The 15,434-nt window shown below is 42.3% G+C and overlaps 1 protein-coding gene across 5 annotated transcripts in view; it reads left to right on the forward strand.

The window, feature by feature from the left end:
- Window positions 1-15,434, forward strand: part of DENND1A (DENN domain containing 1A) — a 615,092-nt gene that overhangs the window by 443,937 nt on the left and 155,721 nt on the right. For all 5 annotated transcript variants that reach the window (XM_058302406.2, XM_058302408.2, XM_058302405.2 and 2 more), the window contains exon 13: window positions 4,929-5,054. In XM_058302406.2, coding sequence (XP_058158389.1) covers window positions 4,929-5,054 — 126 coding nt within the window. The remainder of the gene's footprint in view (window positions 1-4,928; window positions 5,055-15,434) is intronic.

Genomic DNA, 15,434 nt, shown 5'->3' on the forward strand with positions numbered 1-15,434 from the left:
CGCCACATGGGCACTGGCTCACTGCACAGGCACGCTTTCTCTTCTTCTTTTTCACCAGGAGGACCTAAGGATCAAACCTGTGTCCTTCCTAATGGTAGGCAGAGGCCCTATCACCTGAACTACATCTGCTTCCCTACATGCTTAATTTTGATACCTCCCATTTTAGGCTTTTACTATGTGTGTGTGTGTGTGTGTGTGTGTGTGTATAATTTTGAGATGATTCATGCTTTACATGGTGCTTTGCAACTTTTGCAACTTGTGGTCCCACCCCCCTCGCCAACCCCAATTTGGCAGTATTTTATGAACATCTTTTCATATTAGTTCATAAAGTACTACCACATTCTTTTTAGCAGTCATGCAGTATTCAATTGTGGAAATGTCTATAATTTATTTAGCAGGCTTCATTAATGGACACTTGGACTGACTTTCAAAGGGTGAATAGGAGTTCACAAACAAGATAGGAAAGGACAAGGGACAGCTGAGTTATCAGCATGTGTAGGGGTTAGAGGCACAAAGGAATAGTGGTATATGTTTCTGATCTCTGAGCAATTCAGTATCAGTCAAGTAGAATGTTAAGTGGGGCAGAGAGAGGGGGCAAAACTGAGGAAAGTCTCACAAATTGCTCTAAGGGGGGTGGGTATTTTCCTGAAGGTGATGATGGGGGAGCATGGGGGTATTGAAGGGTTTTGTTGGAGGGATTTAAGTGATCAGATTTGCATTTTACTGAAATTACTAGAATGCTGTGGATAGGTAGCATTAAGGAAAGACTGAAAGCAGGGAATCCATTTAGGAAACTCTTCCATCAGGTTCAGGGTCAGGGTCAGGGTCATGGGCAGTAAGAGGAAAGGGCGAACTCGGGACATATTTGGGGGTGGTGTTAATAAGATGTGGAGAGTGATGGTGGGAAAAGAAGAAGTATGAAATATGACATCCTCATATCTGGCCTGGCAGGCTGGTTGGATGATGCTGCAGTAGCCAAGACAGGCCACAGAGAAGGAAGGAGACCTGCAAAAAGAAGCTGATGAATTCAGTTTTGAACTCTATTCCCATTGTTTTCAGCCTTCCTATGAAACCCAGTTAAAGGAGGAAACCATCCTCACCAGTACTTCATCACCCCCGCATTACCTGGACAAACCCCCAATGTTGATTTGACCAGTGCCCTCAGGAATACTCCAGGCAAGTTAAGCTTTAGGTGTATGACTATGGGTTATTTAAACTTTAAACTTTCCACTGTGACTTTTATTGAAAGGACAAAATGCGATCACCAGCTACTAAATGTACATATACTCCAAGTTTAAAGTTTGAAGTGCCGAAAGGTTGAGACGAAAGCTTCTCCATGCTTCCAAGGTCTTAGAAGGCTTGGCCTAAGTGTTCACAGGGGCTCAAGAGCCCAGCTCCACTTGGCTGGTTTCAGAGCAGCTGGGGTGGGCAGGGAGGCACACACTTAGATATTTGCTCAGTTACAATCAGGGACTACTTCTTTGTGTAAAATGGTAATGAGGCCATTAGGAGAGGCTCACCTGAAGTGCAGCGTTGTGAATCTGAAGTAATTAAACACCTCCTGAATGAAAGAGAAAGGCCAGGCAAGGTTAAGTGAGGAATAATCTGCGGCACAGGTGGCCCAAGGCCTTTGAGGAGCCAGGGGAGAGCAACAGTGGCTTGCACCATTTCAAAGGATGGAAATGTCACCCTAGTCCCCAGGAGGGACAGAAGTTTTATCATTGGGAGTGGGGAATGGATAATATTTTTAACATTTTCATAAATTTCTTTCTATTAAAAGAACATTCAATCACTGTTTCTCTTGAATATTGCTATTCCATGTTTTAAGTCCACGGCAGCATCATCTGGGTCCAAGCAGCCTGACCTGCTCTGTGTGAGCCCTCACTACAGTGGCACCAGGGCTCTTGTGACCTGAGAAAAGGGTGGGAATTGGGGGGGGTTGTCACTGTAATCTAGATATTTATAACCAGGGGTTGGGACATATTCCAAAGTACTTCCAGAGAAATATTCTTTCCTTGGCCGCTGTGAGCAGAGGTGGGGTAGCCATCCCTTCAGGTGCATGTTCTCTCCATGGACTACTGACTTTTCAGAGGCCAGCAGTCTCACCTTCACTTAATTTACTATCTAAACACATGGCGTGTCCCTTTAGTGACAGCATAGGGTTTTTTCCCTAAGACTCAGTTAACGTTTATTGACAGTTCACTGTGTGCTAAGCGCAGCAGTCCGTGGTCTCCTGTGTCCTCTCAGGTATCTTCATTGCACAAGGCCTGACAGCAGAGGATGTTTGCCCTTCAGGGTTTTGACACAAAATTCATTCTGTCTCCACACAAAACCTTATACACAAGTCTTTGTAGCAGCATTATTCATTGTAGTCAAAAAAGTAGAAACAGGCCAAATGTCCGTGAACTATGAGTGGATTTTGAGATGTGGTATTCCATATAACAGAATATTTTTCAGACATAAAAAGGAAGTACTAACACTCAATACAAGATGGCTTAACTTTGAAAATATTATGTTGATTGAAAGAAGCCAGGGAAGTGGATTTGGCTCAATTGATAGAGCGTCCACCTACCACATGGGAGGTCCAGGGTTCAAACCCAGGGCCTCCCGACCTGTGTGGTGAGCTGGCCCACATGCAGTGCTGATGCACGCAAGGAGTGCTGTGCCACGCAGGGGTTTCCCTCACGGAGGGGAGCCACACTCGCAAGGAGTGCACCCCATAAGGCAAGCCGCCTCTCCTTACGCGATAAAAAGCGCAGCCTAACCAGAAGTGGCACCGCTCATGTGGAGAACTGACATAGCAAGATGACACAACAAAAAGAGACACAGATTCCCAGTGCTGTGGACACAGAAGAGCACACAGCAAATGGACACAGAGAGCAGACGTGGGGGGAGGGCAGAGAAATAAATTTTTAAAATAAATCTTTAAAAAAAAAGAAAGAAGCCAATCACAGAACACCACATATTGTCTTATTCCATTTAAGAAATACCCAGAATAGGAAAATCCATAGAAATTGAAAGTAGACTAGTGATTGTCTGGGACTGGGGGAGGGAGGAATGGTACGTAACTACTAAGGGGTACAAGGTTTCTTTTTAGGATGATGAAGATGTTCTGGAATTAGGTAGTGGTAGTGACGGTTGCAGACCTTGTGCATATACAAAAAACCACTGAGCTATACACTTTAAATTAATGAATGTTATGGTATGTGAAATATATCTCAATGAAGCTGTAAAAATAAATCCCATATCAGAAGCTTGGTAATAAGAACTATCTAAGGAGAATTTCTAAAATGTATGTAGTCCATCCCAGTTCAATGATTCTTAATATTTCTAGGTTTACAGACACCTTTAGGAATCTGAGGAAAGCCATGGACCCTCTGCCCAGAAAAATAATCATCAATCATACTAAATATTTATACATGGTTCATGGACCATCTGAATCTAGTTTTCTACTTTATCCTTAAATTTTATCCTTAATGTCAGACTGTTATACACTATATAAGCCCCTGACAGAATTCATTTTTCTAGAATGTGCTTACAGCATATCACCTGCTTGCTTAAAAACAATCATTAGCTTTCCATTTCCCTCACAATTAGGAAAAAGTTCTGTCTCATTTTAAGTCATATCCCCTCACATTCTCTCCCCTTAAGCCACAGTTGTTTCCTGTTTCTGAATTCCACCTCCCCACAAAGCCTTTGCACATATTACTCCCCGTGCTTTATACACTCTTCTATCCCCCTCCTTGCCTAGTTAACTTCTTTAACGCCTCTTCAGCTCTCATCCAATTCTGCTTCCCTCAAGGAAGCCTTCCTTGACCTCCTTGGCGAGCTCTATTATAGACTCATCAGAGTAGCAATATTACATGTATTGGTAGTTCCCTCACAAGAATGTAAGCTTAATGAGGGCCCATTGTATCTCAACACCTAGCATGTTCCTGGGCATGTAGGAAATAATCAATATTTGTTAAGTGAATGAATGACTCAAGGCACCTTTCACATGGAACACGGTGTGAATGGTATCCCCTGAAGGTGTGCAACTTGTGGCATCCTGACATAATTGAAGGGCATATGAGAAACCTTCTGGGATACTTCAGCTTGTATTGTATTTGATGTTAAGGGCCATCGCCACCATATCACATAACCTTTATCAGGAGTCAAGTTTCTTTTAGTTCTCACTTTCAAGAAAATCTATGTTCATTTGACTAACTGACCTAGGGATTCTCACAACTTTTCTTGTTGCCCTTTTTGCTTTTGCCAGTAGGAGTCTCTTTAGTCAAATTTGCAGCCCATTTCTAGCCACCATTTACGACCTGGTGGCTACATTTCTAAACTAAACTTATTCCTGTCTTCTTTTTCCATTGTCATGGATTTTCTTGTCTGTTTTGGTTTAACCTGTTGTGTATGTTTCTATAGCCTATGAGTAGTCCTTTGGAGAGTGAGATGTGAGGTATATAAACAAGACATTTATTTTTAATATTTGTAAGTAGTTTGAAGACACAATGGAATTGAAACTAAAAGTCTTTTGTGTAGTTGGGATTCAGATTACAAGACTTTGATTCACATTCCTATTTGACCACTTCCTGGATTTGATCCTTGGTATGTATGCTGACCTCTTTGAGACCCTTCCTCTCAGGATTGTTTGTAAGAATTAAATTTTAAAATGTATGTGAAAGTACTTACCTGGCACATAGAAACTGCTCAGAAAATGGCTTTTATTTTGTTTTTATTGGACGTGCTCTAACAGAGCAACATTCACTTAAATTTCAAAAACCTATCCTAATATTGAATGTACTTTTGTTCTCCCAGTAACTGAGATATCAAATTGATCCCCCTTCAAGGGATTTTCTAGTTCTAGTATGCACTGGGCTTCGTCAGCCATCCTCCTTTGCCCTGTCCTTAACCTGTGCTTCTTTTCTTTCCATCACTAGATCTCTTCACTGAAGAATAGACTGAAGAAGGTCTCTACAACCACTGGCGATGGTGTGGCCAGAGCATTCCTCAAGGCCCAGGCTGCTTTCTTTGGTAGCTACCGAAATGCTTTAAAAATTGAGCCGGTGAGTAGCCTCTTGGCATGTTGTAGAACCCATGTTTGGTCAGGGCTGAGAAGCCCCATGAGTCTTCTGGTTCCTGAGTTTACCTTGAAGCAGTGTGTGCGTGGGATAGGGGTGGGAGTGTTGTCCCCTTGCCCTTCCTCTTAGCACATGGCAGCCAGGCTGTCATACGTGGAATATTCATTGCTCCTATGACTGTTAGGACCCTCCTGGACAATAAGTACCAACTGCATGTTAGATACACTCCAAGCCCTTCACATGGACCTGCTCTCATTGAGGATTCACAGTAAGCCTATGAGGTAGTAATGGTCGTCTCCACTTTTCAAAGGAGGAAACTGAGGCTCAGAGATGAGAAATTACTGTCTAACCAGTGGAGGAGCCAGATGGTCCCAAAGCCCATACTTTTCCCAGTGTGCCTTGTTGCCCCCTTTTCTTTAAAGGGCCCTCTACTCACACTTGTGAAGCACCTGGGGATTTACTTCCTAGTAAATCTTAGTTGCTTCTTAGTGGCTCCTGTAAGTGGTGTAAATGAGAACTGGGAAATGATGTTATCTGCCTCCACAGCACACCCATCTCTCTGAACCTTAGTTGACTCATCCATGTCCCCTGCCTGCTTTATGAGCTGGTTAGTTGTGAGGATATGAAGACATCAGATCTCCCCCTAAAACCAAAGAAAACACTGATTCTCTCAGCTTCAGTGAGAAGCTCTCACCTGATACCTCTCTCCTCAGCCTACTCTTGGCCTCCTTGCCCAGGCAAGTGGAAAATATGTCTGGGGACCTGGGTCACCCCTGTGTGAGAGAGAACGTTGGAAGGGAGCCTTGCTGAGAGCCCTTTTCTCACAGGATCTCAAGGATGATCTTGCAGCTGCTCCCTTCATCCTGAGGAGGAGGGTGGATGGCAGTCACCCCCAGCCTAGCCAGAGTGGGCTATGAGGGACCAGCCTTGGTCATACTGCTTAGGGGTCAGGGATATTTCTTTCTGTTTTATTGTTTAAAATGCATAACATTTTATTAAATGACAGAAGATGAATGGATGTCAGGCAATGCATTTCATGTAAAATCTCAGACTGTGAACCGTGGTCACATACACTTCCTTATAAGCCACAATTATGCAGTATTAATGTATCTTTTTACTGCTATGACTCCATCATGTGTCTCAATGAAACACAAAGAATAGTAGCAGACATCTGTTTTTCATTCACCCAGGACATAGTCCCTGAAGTGGCCAGGGCAGGGGTTGTTCAGGGAGCAGCAGCCTGATGACACTGTCATCCAGGTTTTCCATCCAGCACTGGCGTCTTACTTTCTAGGCTGTCTCAACTTTCAGTCAATGTCACCTGATAACAGAAGGGAGACACTCAACCTTTTGCTTCTCAGGAACTACTTCTCTTAGGTCCTCCAAAGCTCTTCAGCTTACAGCAAGTCCCCCTGTCCTGCTTCTTTAGGTGACTTAGCCCTGATTCTCTGGCATAATCTTGGTCCCAGCCAAACCAGCCAGAATTGAGTGCTGTTCTGTGAGCTGCTGTGATTTAAGGAAAATGCTATTATCTTCCCATCTCTGCAACGGCTTAACCCTTTCCTTGGGTTGTTGGGAACATTGACAGGTTGAAGCCAAATACATTGAAGCATTTTTGCTCTTATAATTATCTCATTATGGTCATGTGTATGTCTAGAATCCAAAGGCTTTTGACTTTGGGTACATATTGCTGGGTATGTGATCTGGGCACAAGTTACTCCTCAAGTGGACTGAATGGTTGTATTTGCCCTGTGTCAGAAAGGCAATGGATTTAAGCGTAGAAGACCTGGAGTCCAAAGCCTGAGTCTGTACTTCTTAGCTGCATGACCTTCAATAAGCCACCTAATCTGTTTATATTTCAATTTCTTCACCTTCACAATAAGGGTAAAAACACCAGTCCTTTCTACCTTTCCAGATTGATTATAAATGAGCCATAAAATGTTTCATGAAAAAGGTGAAACTTGAACTGGATTCGATGGGTAGTGTTCTGGCAAATTCTCCTCATCTGAAAAATGGGGTAACAACACTTCCCATGCGAGGCAGTTTCTAAGCTTAATCAAAATAATGCAAAGCACATGTGAGCTTGTAGGTCATCTCTTATAACTCAAGGCAAGGGGGGCTGCCTGGCTGGGGGGGAATGACGCCTGAGGTGGCAGACAGCACAGTGCTAAGCTAGACCTCGCCAGTCTAGTAGGCTTTTCATTTTTTCTTTGGTTACAAAATTTGTACCTTCTCTTTTTAAAGAAATATATACATATATTTAAAGTTCAGAAAACAAGAAAGAGGAAAACATCCTTAATCCTGTCATCTGGAGTTAAAATACCATGCTGGGATAGTTCCACCTAGGTCTTAGAGTTTTGGGTTTGATTTTTTTTTTTTTTTTTTTTAAACTTTCTTTGGACAGTTGAGATCTTCCTGGGGAGAACAGTCCAGTATTCTGGTTGTTTATTTGTTTTTACCTTTTAGTAAGTTGTAAGCCCTTTTTCTCATCTCTTCTTAAACATCATTTATAATCACTGCACATATCCCCATCAGGTGATCCCAGTGGTTCTCAACCTTGGCTGTGGATCAGAATCCCCTGTGGTGCTTTAAAAAAAAAAAAAGCAAATCTCAGGGCCCCACTCCCAGAGATTTTTAAAAATCAGTTTGTTGTCTGAAATCAGTGCTGAGGCCCACCTATTATCCTGACACTGCTCCTTTTGATTGTTGGTAACATTTTACCTTTTTAAACTATACTGTAATGGATGTCTTTATGTAAATCTTCATACACAGTCTGAATATTTCCTTAAGCAGATTCCCTGAAGTGAATTTACTGGGTCAAAGGAGCCAAGTATATTTAAGACCCATGGCATACTCTGTGATGGAAAGCTGGTGGCCTGAAACAGGTGGTAGTCTGCAGAGGAGCATCTCTAAGGCAGATGGCCAGCCCAGGGCCTGAAGCAGCAGGTGTGCAGTGCCAAGGTCTGTACAAGGTTCAGGGGGAGGAGAGCCCTGCAAGGTTCAGGGCCACTGAGAGTGTGTGCACACAGAGGCCTGGCCAGCAGTACTGTGAGCCTCTCTGGCTCATCAGATGCCGCTGCTCTGTGGTGTGCCCACCATGCTGGTGGCTTCAGGCCCTGGGCCAGCAGGATCTGGGCATAGGACCCAGGTGACTGCCGAGTCACAGTGTTCTGGTTTGTTCACATGAAATGTGACAGATTTGTGTTCCTTTCTACTCTGCTCCTTGCTGTCTGGTGACTTTGAGCAGGCACCTTCACTTTCTTCTTCCCTAATGGATCCCTTATGGGATTGTGCGGAAGGTTAGATAAGCCCAGCACCAGGCTTGTCACCCCCTCTCTGCTAAGGAGGACCAAGACCAGCCTGGAGCAGCTTAGGGACTGACCCCTCTAAGCTACTCTGAGGAGGGCTCAAGCCCAGGCCGTGGCAGAGATCTGCAATTCCTCTTCCATGACCTGGTCTTAAGACCCTTCCCCAGCCCAGAGCTCACTAGAGATTTTGAACTCCTTGGCCTTTTTTTTTCTTTTCCTGCCAGAAGAACTTCAAAATGTAGCTGGCTGAGGGAGATTCTTGAGCTTTGTTTTCTTTCCTTTGCTGAGCCTTGGCCATGTTCAGGAGCTGGGCATCCATGCCTTCTGCCCATCCTGAGGTGCGCCATGTGTCTACCCCAGGGCCAGAAGGGCCCGTGTGAACTCACTGGTGGAGTCTCTCTCTTCAAGGCCAGATCAGTTGTTTTAAAAAGGTCTCCCAGGGTATCAGAAAGTAAGGAGCCAAGCACATTCAGCCACAGCCAAGTCTACTACTTCTTTATTGCCCTCTCACTCTGTCAGGGCTCAGTTCAGCTCCAAGTTGCTTCACATCCATGATCTCAGCTATTTCCCTTGACTGTCCTGAGAGGCCATGGCCCCTTATCCATTTTGCAGATAGGGTTTGGAGGCTTAGATGGATGGTGGCTTCCTGGTAAGTAGTGGAGCCAGAATGCAAACTCAGGCCAGCCTGACTTCAAAACCCAAGAAGCCCCTTCTACCACACCCTGCTGCCTGTCTTTGTCCTGGTGTCTGCATACTCCACATTAATAACTCTTTCCCGCATTTCCAGTACTTGACATGAGTTCATGGCGCAGCGTAGGTATCAGTGAGTATATTTTAAAAGAATGGCTGGAAGGATGGATGAAAGAAATTAAGAAACTGGCAAGCCTTTGAGGCAGGAGGTTGGCCCTTGACCTATGTTCGGCATACATTTGTGGCATCCTGTCCTGTCTTTAGACTTTGGAGGTTGTGACTGCCTGTCAGAGGGGAGGGTATCTGCAAATCACCAGGGCATGTGACCCATTTTTCAGTCACCCAGGAGAATATCAGGTGCAAAGCCCAAGATATTTAACAATATTGGCCAGGCCAACTTGTTCTTCTCCACTTAAAGGAGAGAGCCACGAGCAGCCAGGCAGCCCCATTCTAGAAACCCCCTTTATCCATGTCAAGCGCAGCCCAGGCTCCAGCTCATTTATTTAGGCCTTTCTTGCTCTGTGACACGCCTCCTACCAGTTGCCAGGCAACTCTGGGAGTAGCAGTGTGTGTTAGGGATTAACTAGTTAGGGCTGGGGTCCTTTTTGGCAAGAAAGGAATAAAAGACAAATGATTTTAATTGCTGGGCCACAGATCCTTTCTCTGCCTGGTGGAAGATTGAAACTTTTGGAGGATGTGTATAGCAGTGTGGTTTATGGTTTTGCCTTGAATGTTTCCCTTTGTCTCTTCTAGGGAGAATGAATGATTTTTTTTTTAAAGAGCCTCACTTTTACCTCACTCTATTTAAAATTATATCATCATGAAATCTGAATAAGACTAACCCACCCCCTTTGAAAGACATTTCATAGCACAATGACCTCAGTTTTAAAGAACTTTACAAAATAGAACTAAATGCTTTAATTTTGTCCCTTTTTCCACTCAGGGTTTCTTAGTTTGTAGCTGTTTTAGGGACCAAAATCACCTCATAGGTTGTGTGGAATTTTCTTTAGAGCATGTGAAAGTGCTTCTCCCCATGTCTGGCACATTGCCAGACCTTTGTGAATGTTAGATCAAAGAACAAAATCATTGAATGCTGATGCTTTAAGGTGCATCCTCTTCTGCCCTAATGCCTGTGGAAAGGCAAGGATAGATGGCAGCACTAAAGGGGGTTGTTTACTCAGCAAGCTTGTGTGGCCCTCTCAGGACTGAACGAAGCACAGCTCCTGCCCAAGAACGTATGCTGAGAGGAAGATGGGGTAGACCAGTAAGCAGACAGTCCCTGGGTAGGCAGCAGCCAACTTGCTCCAGTGCTGCTCTCTTAGTCCATCCCAAGAGGCCAGGCTTCCAGATTTGGCCATGGGTACACCTGATTTTGCTGAGTCATGTTTATCTACCAAAAACCCCTTGAAAACAGACAAGTTAAAAGCAGATTGATAGCCTGGCTTTCAAGCATGAATGCATAAGACAATATAGAAGCAGATTGAAAAATGCTGTATATATCTGTCTCCTAGTAGATTAAATCTGTGGATCTCGTAGTTGTTGGGTTTTTTTTTTAATATTTATTTTTAGTACAAGTATTTTTATTAAAGAATAATAAAAATATTTGTGAATGTTGAGAAATTAGAAAAATAAAATATCATCATGGTCCCAATGAACTACCTTTTGTGTATTCTCTTTAGTTATTTTTCATTAAGCAAAGCATTTACACAGCTGCATTCAAATGTAAGTTAAAAGTTTGTTTTTCCCCCATTAACGTTACAACAAGCATTTTTACATAGCAACAGAGTATTTCATCAGGTACACCTACCATAATTTCTGTAACCACTCTCTCATGTTGGACATTCAGGTTGTTCCAGGCTTTTGCTATTCCATTTAATATTCCCCCAAATATCTTTGTGATTAAAGCTTTGAAATGCTATATTTCAAAGCCCTCTGAGTAGAAGAAACACAGGACTGCAGGCCTGATTGTGGCTGCCAACTTGTCACAACGTTGTAAAGAGATGGATTTCAGTTGACTTAGCCAGGGAGTGACTCAAAATGGAAAGAATTAAGGACCCTTGATGGTGTGCTCTCCCTTGCCTCCAGATAGGCAAGCAAAAGGAACCCACATGTAAGGAATATTATTAATTTGTCTGTACGTCTGTCATGTGCAAAAAAGGGTTTGAGAAACCTTAAAACAACACGTGCAAATACATAGCAAGACAAGAAATAAGGAAGAAAGGAAACCAGGAGAAAGGGGAAATTAGCTGAAACCTGGAAAGGGCTGTGTGTGTGGTTCAGTGCGTGGGCAGATTAGAAATGGTAGAGCTGGAATTGAACCCCAGTCTGTCTTCAGGTGTTTTTAAGTGGATGGTAGTATCTTTATAAAGCATGAGTGGGCACTCATGAATAGTCTATAGAAGGAGTTTTTAATCTTTTTTTGTTCCACGGACCTCTTTCCCAGTCAGGTAAACTGAATACTACTGTAATTTAATTTTTGTATACATTCGTAAGTGAGGGAAATGCTAGATTTCAGTTAGAGGTCAGAGAAAACAAAAATAATAAGTTGATTTTTTTTCAATTCAAGCCCACAGACCCCCTGAAATCTTTCCACGGACCACTTTCTATAGGAAAAGTATGTAAAAGATTTTCTTATTATCTGTTGTATTTGAGGCAAGCAGATAAGTTAGCCAAAATGTACAGGCCTGAGCTAAGCTGATATATTGACATTAGGAGTCTAGGGTGGACTAGAGAAGGGGCTGGTTGATGTTTTCCTCATTTTAGTGTTCTTCCCAGGCGAGATTGTGTCCTGCCATTGAGCAGGAATAGGAAGAGTGCTTCTACCACCAGCTCTCCAGGGGTCACCACCTTGGCTCTGGTGGCTCTAAGTTGCTCAGGGAGTCACCAACTGTGGTTTTTAGACACAAACTTGGATTTTAATCCTGGTTCTGCCATCTAGAAGATAACCTTGGAAGTCAACCTCTCTGAGCCTCCATTTTCTCACTTGTGAAATGGGAATGATAATGCCTACCTTGTGGGACTGCCTTGTTGAGAAAAATAGTAATAATAAATGTAAAACACCAGAGCAGTGTCTTGCTGATGGTAGATATTAAGTAAATGATAGTGATCATTCCTGAGAGATAGGAAAGTGGAAAGGGAAGAGAAGGAGAATAAGAATAAGACCACCCCATTCTACAATAGTGGTGTTCACACTTGCTCAGCAAGTGTCAGAGGACTTGAAACCATGCAAAACATAATGAAATTCTGGCCTGTTTAATTCTGTTTTGAATTAACTGGGGAAGTGTGGCTTGTATCTCAAATGATAAAAGGGTTTGTAAGAAATTATATATTTAGTTATTTCCTTTAATATTTATTTGGAATTTATTTGTTCATGTTATTTTTTACCAGCAATAATAGGCAAATGGGGGTGGTAGGTACCAAGGGTTTAAAATTAAGAAATGCATTAGAACCATTTTTTAAAGATTCTTAAGAAAAATATAAGTGAGAATTTTTTTCCTATCTCATCAAAGCATGCTTTGCATATTGAGAAAAGACCACCATTGTTTACAACTGGCATCAAATCTCCACTGTCCATCTCACAGGGACACTGGTGTTCCTCAGGAACACAGTTTGGGAGTACTGGCACCTCAGCGTCACACAGTGAATGCCTGCTGAACTGAGAGCCATTGTTCTAGAAGTAGACTGCCCAAGTGAAAAGTAGGTCCTTAAGTGAGAGAAGATGAGAACTGGCAGGGAATCTGCTTAAACACTATGATCAAGCTTAACTGACTGATTTCAAAGAGCATCACTGAATATGATCAAAATGAAATTCCCATATGTTCTGAAATGCTTGAAAAATAAAACACAGCTAGTATATCTTCGACTATCCAGGGGGAATTCTAGGTTTTAACTTAGTCTCATTTTAATAACCCCAGCTCCTTTCTTACTTTGCTCCTTTAGGATGGTCCCATGTTTTATATAATTAGTGTCCCTAGCATGGTCTAGTATTTAGTGAGTGCTCATTAAGTATTGGTTGAGTGAATGGATGAACAAATGAATGACCAATACCTGTTTTCCCATGCTGTGCACCAGAAAGGCTTGTGGTCATATTTGTAAGGCACAATATACATGCTTGGTTTAAAAAAAAAATCCACAGCTTCATCTGAAAGCACTAAGCAAAATAATCTGACACAAGCACCACATAGTGAATGTGTAAATGTAAAACAAAGGCACAACCCAGCAGCTGCATGGTAGCTAAAAGAGGCATTTAGGATCTAGAGAGGATCACCCTTTGTGAAATCATTATGTGTAGGAAACATTTAGTTCTCACGAGGAAAATACAAGAAAGGAGGACAATATTAATGGATTAAGTTGAATCTGTTGTGGCAGTTCTTAATTCTGTATCTTTGTGGATGCAGAGGTAAAGAGAAATGGCTGCTTTTGCCAGTGCTTCAAGTCAAATGAGTGCACTTTAAGGTCTTACTTTTTCAATGGGACCTAAGAAGGAAAGCTTTCTGGTTCATTTTCAAGCAGCGATAGCACTTGACAATTTAAAGCCTACAACAGTGACATATAACTTCATATATATAAGCTAGACTGTGAGCTTCTGAAGAACAGGATTTAGTCTTTTTAATATGCCCAGCACACAGTAGGGGCTCATAATGTAGGATGGAAGGGTAGGGTTTGTTCTGTGGAGGAAATTATGATATTTATCCTGACTGGAGGATAAAATTGTAGATATCCTCCCTCTGTCTCCTCCTTATACATATATCCACACTGATTTTCAGTGGAGTATGGGTGCAGTCTGTGAAGTAAACAGCTACATCACATCCAGTTTTATTCTCCCCTTCCACAAAGAAATCAAAGCCTGCTCCTAAAGACAGTGGATGTTGTATTTACTATATATCCCTGGAACAGCTTGATACATAGAAGGTACTCAATAACTATCTGTTGAATGAAGGAAATATTAATAGTCCTAGGTTATAAAGTTCTTAGTTTAGAATCTGAAACACATTTTTGTTAAATCATTAAGGCTTGAAGTATTAAGGGAAAAAAAAAGAATAGCAAACATTTATTTATTATATGCTTAGACATTTATCTATATTCCTAATTTGATTTTTACAGGCACCATATTAAAAAAGTAGTGTAATCCCATTTTAGTGATGAGAAACCAAGGCTAGGAAAGGTTATGTCACTTTTTAAGAAGTGGCACAGCTAGGATTTGGACCCTCCATCTGCCTGATTCTAGCAACTATGCTCTTTCCTCTGACCACTTGCTGCAATGGTGATTACCATATGGTCTATGTTACGTACAATTTGAGGGCATTTCAGAAGAAAACGGAGCTGGTTTCCTCTTAGGAGTCAATTTCTCTAATCTCTGCAAATGTTTCTTGATAAACACAGGTTAAACTAACACCATTTATAAACTATTTTGCAAAGGGGAAATGTCAAAATTTTAGATATCTTTTTTAAAACATTTCTTTAATAGATAATTTTAATTGCCTAGTATTTTGTTGTTTAAATATTTGATATTTATGGTGATAATTGGATGAAAAAGTAAAACACTTAAATAGAAAGTGTGGCCCTCCCTCCTCTTTTCCTGGGCTGACACCTAGTGGCTTGCTTTCTCACAGCAGTGTTAATAATGTGCTAGGCTTTCTTGATGGTAGTCTTTCAGTTGGTTTTAGGATTTTAAAAAAATCAATTATTTTTATCGTCATAAAAATAGCTACATTAATATATAGGCAATCTTTTTAACAATGGAACTTTTATTTGATTTCCTCTGAATTTTAAGTCATGTCTAATCAAGCCTGATGCCAGAAAATGATGCAAACATTTTCAATCTTGGAATACTTGTTCACCCTGCAAACCTGACCAGGTACCCATTCTTCCCTGGGTAGTGGCTTGCACACTTGGCATATAAGACTTGGTCACTGGGAATCAGACTTGGCCCAGTGGATAGGGCATATGTTTACCACATGGGAGGTCCGTAGTTCAAACCCCAGGCCTCCTTGATCCATGTGGAGCTGGCCCATGCACAGTGCTGATACGCACAAGGAGTGCTGCGCCATGCAGGGGTGTCCCCTGCATAGGGGATCCCCACGCTCAAGGAGTGCACCCCTTAAGGAGAGCCGCCCAGCACAAAAGAAAGTTCAGCCTGCCCAGGAATGGTGCCACACACACGGAGAGCTGACACAACAAGATGATGCAACAAAAAGAAACACAGATTCCCAGTGCCGCTGATAAGGATAGAAGCGGTCACAGAAGAACACGCAGTGAGTGGACAGAGAGAGCAGACAACTGGGGGCGGAGGGGCGAAGGGGAGAGAAATAAATAAATCTTAAAAAAAAATAAAAGACTCCGTCACTGTTCCTAGGGGCAGTCTGGG

Source organism: Dasypus novemcinctus, chromosome 8, assembly GCF_030445035.2.
Source record: "Dasypus novemcinctus isolate mDasNov1 chromosome 8, mDasNov1.1.hap2, whole genome shotgun sequence".
In the NCBI taxonomy this organism is placed as follows: Eukaryota; Metazoa; Chordata; class Mammalia; order Cingulata; family Dasypodidae; genus Dasypus; species Dasypus novemcinctus.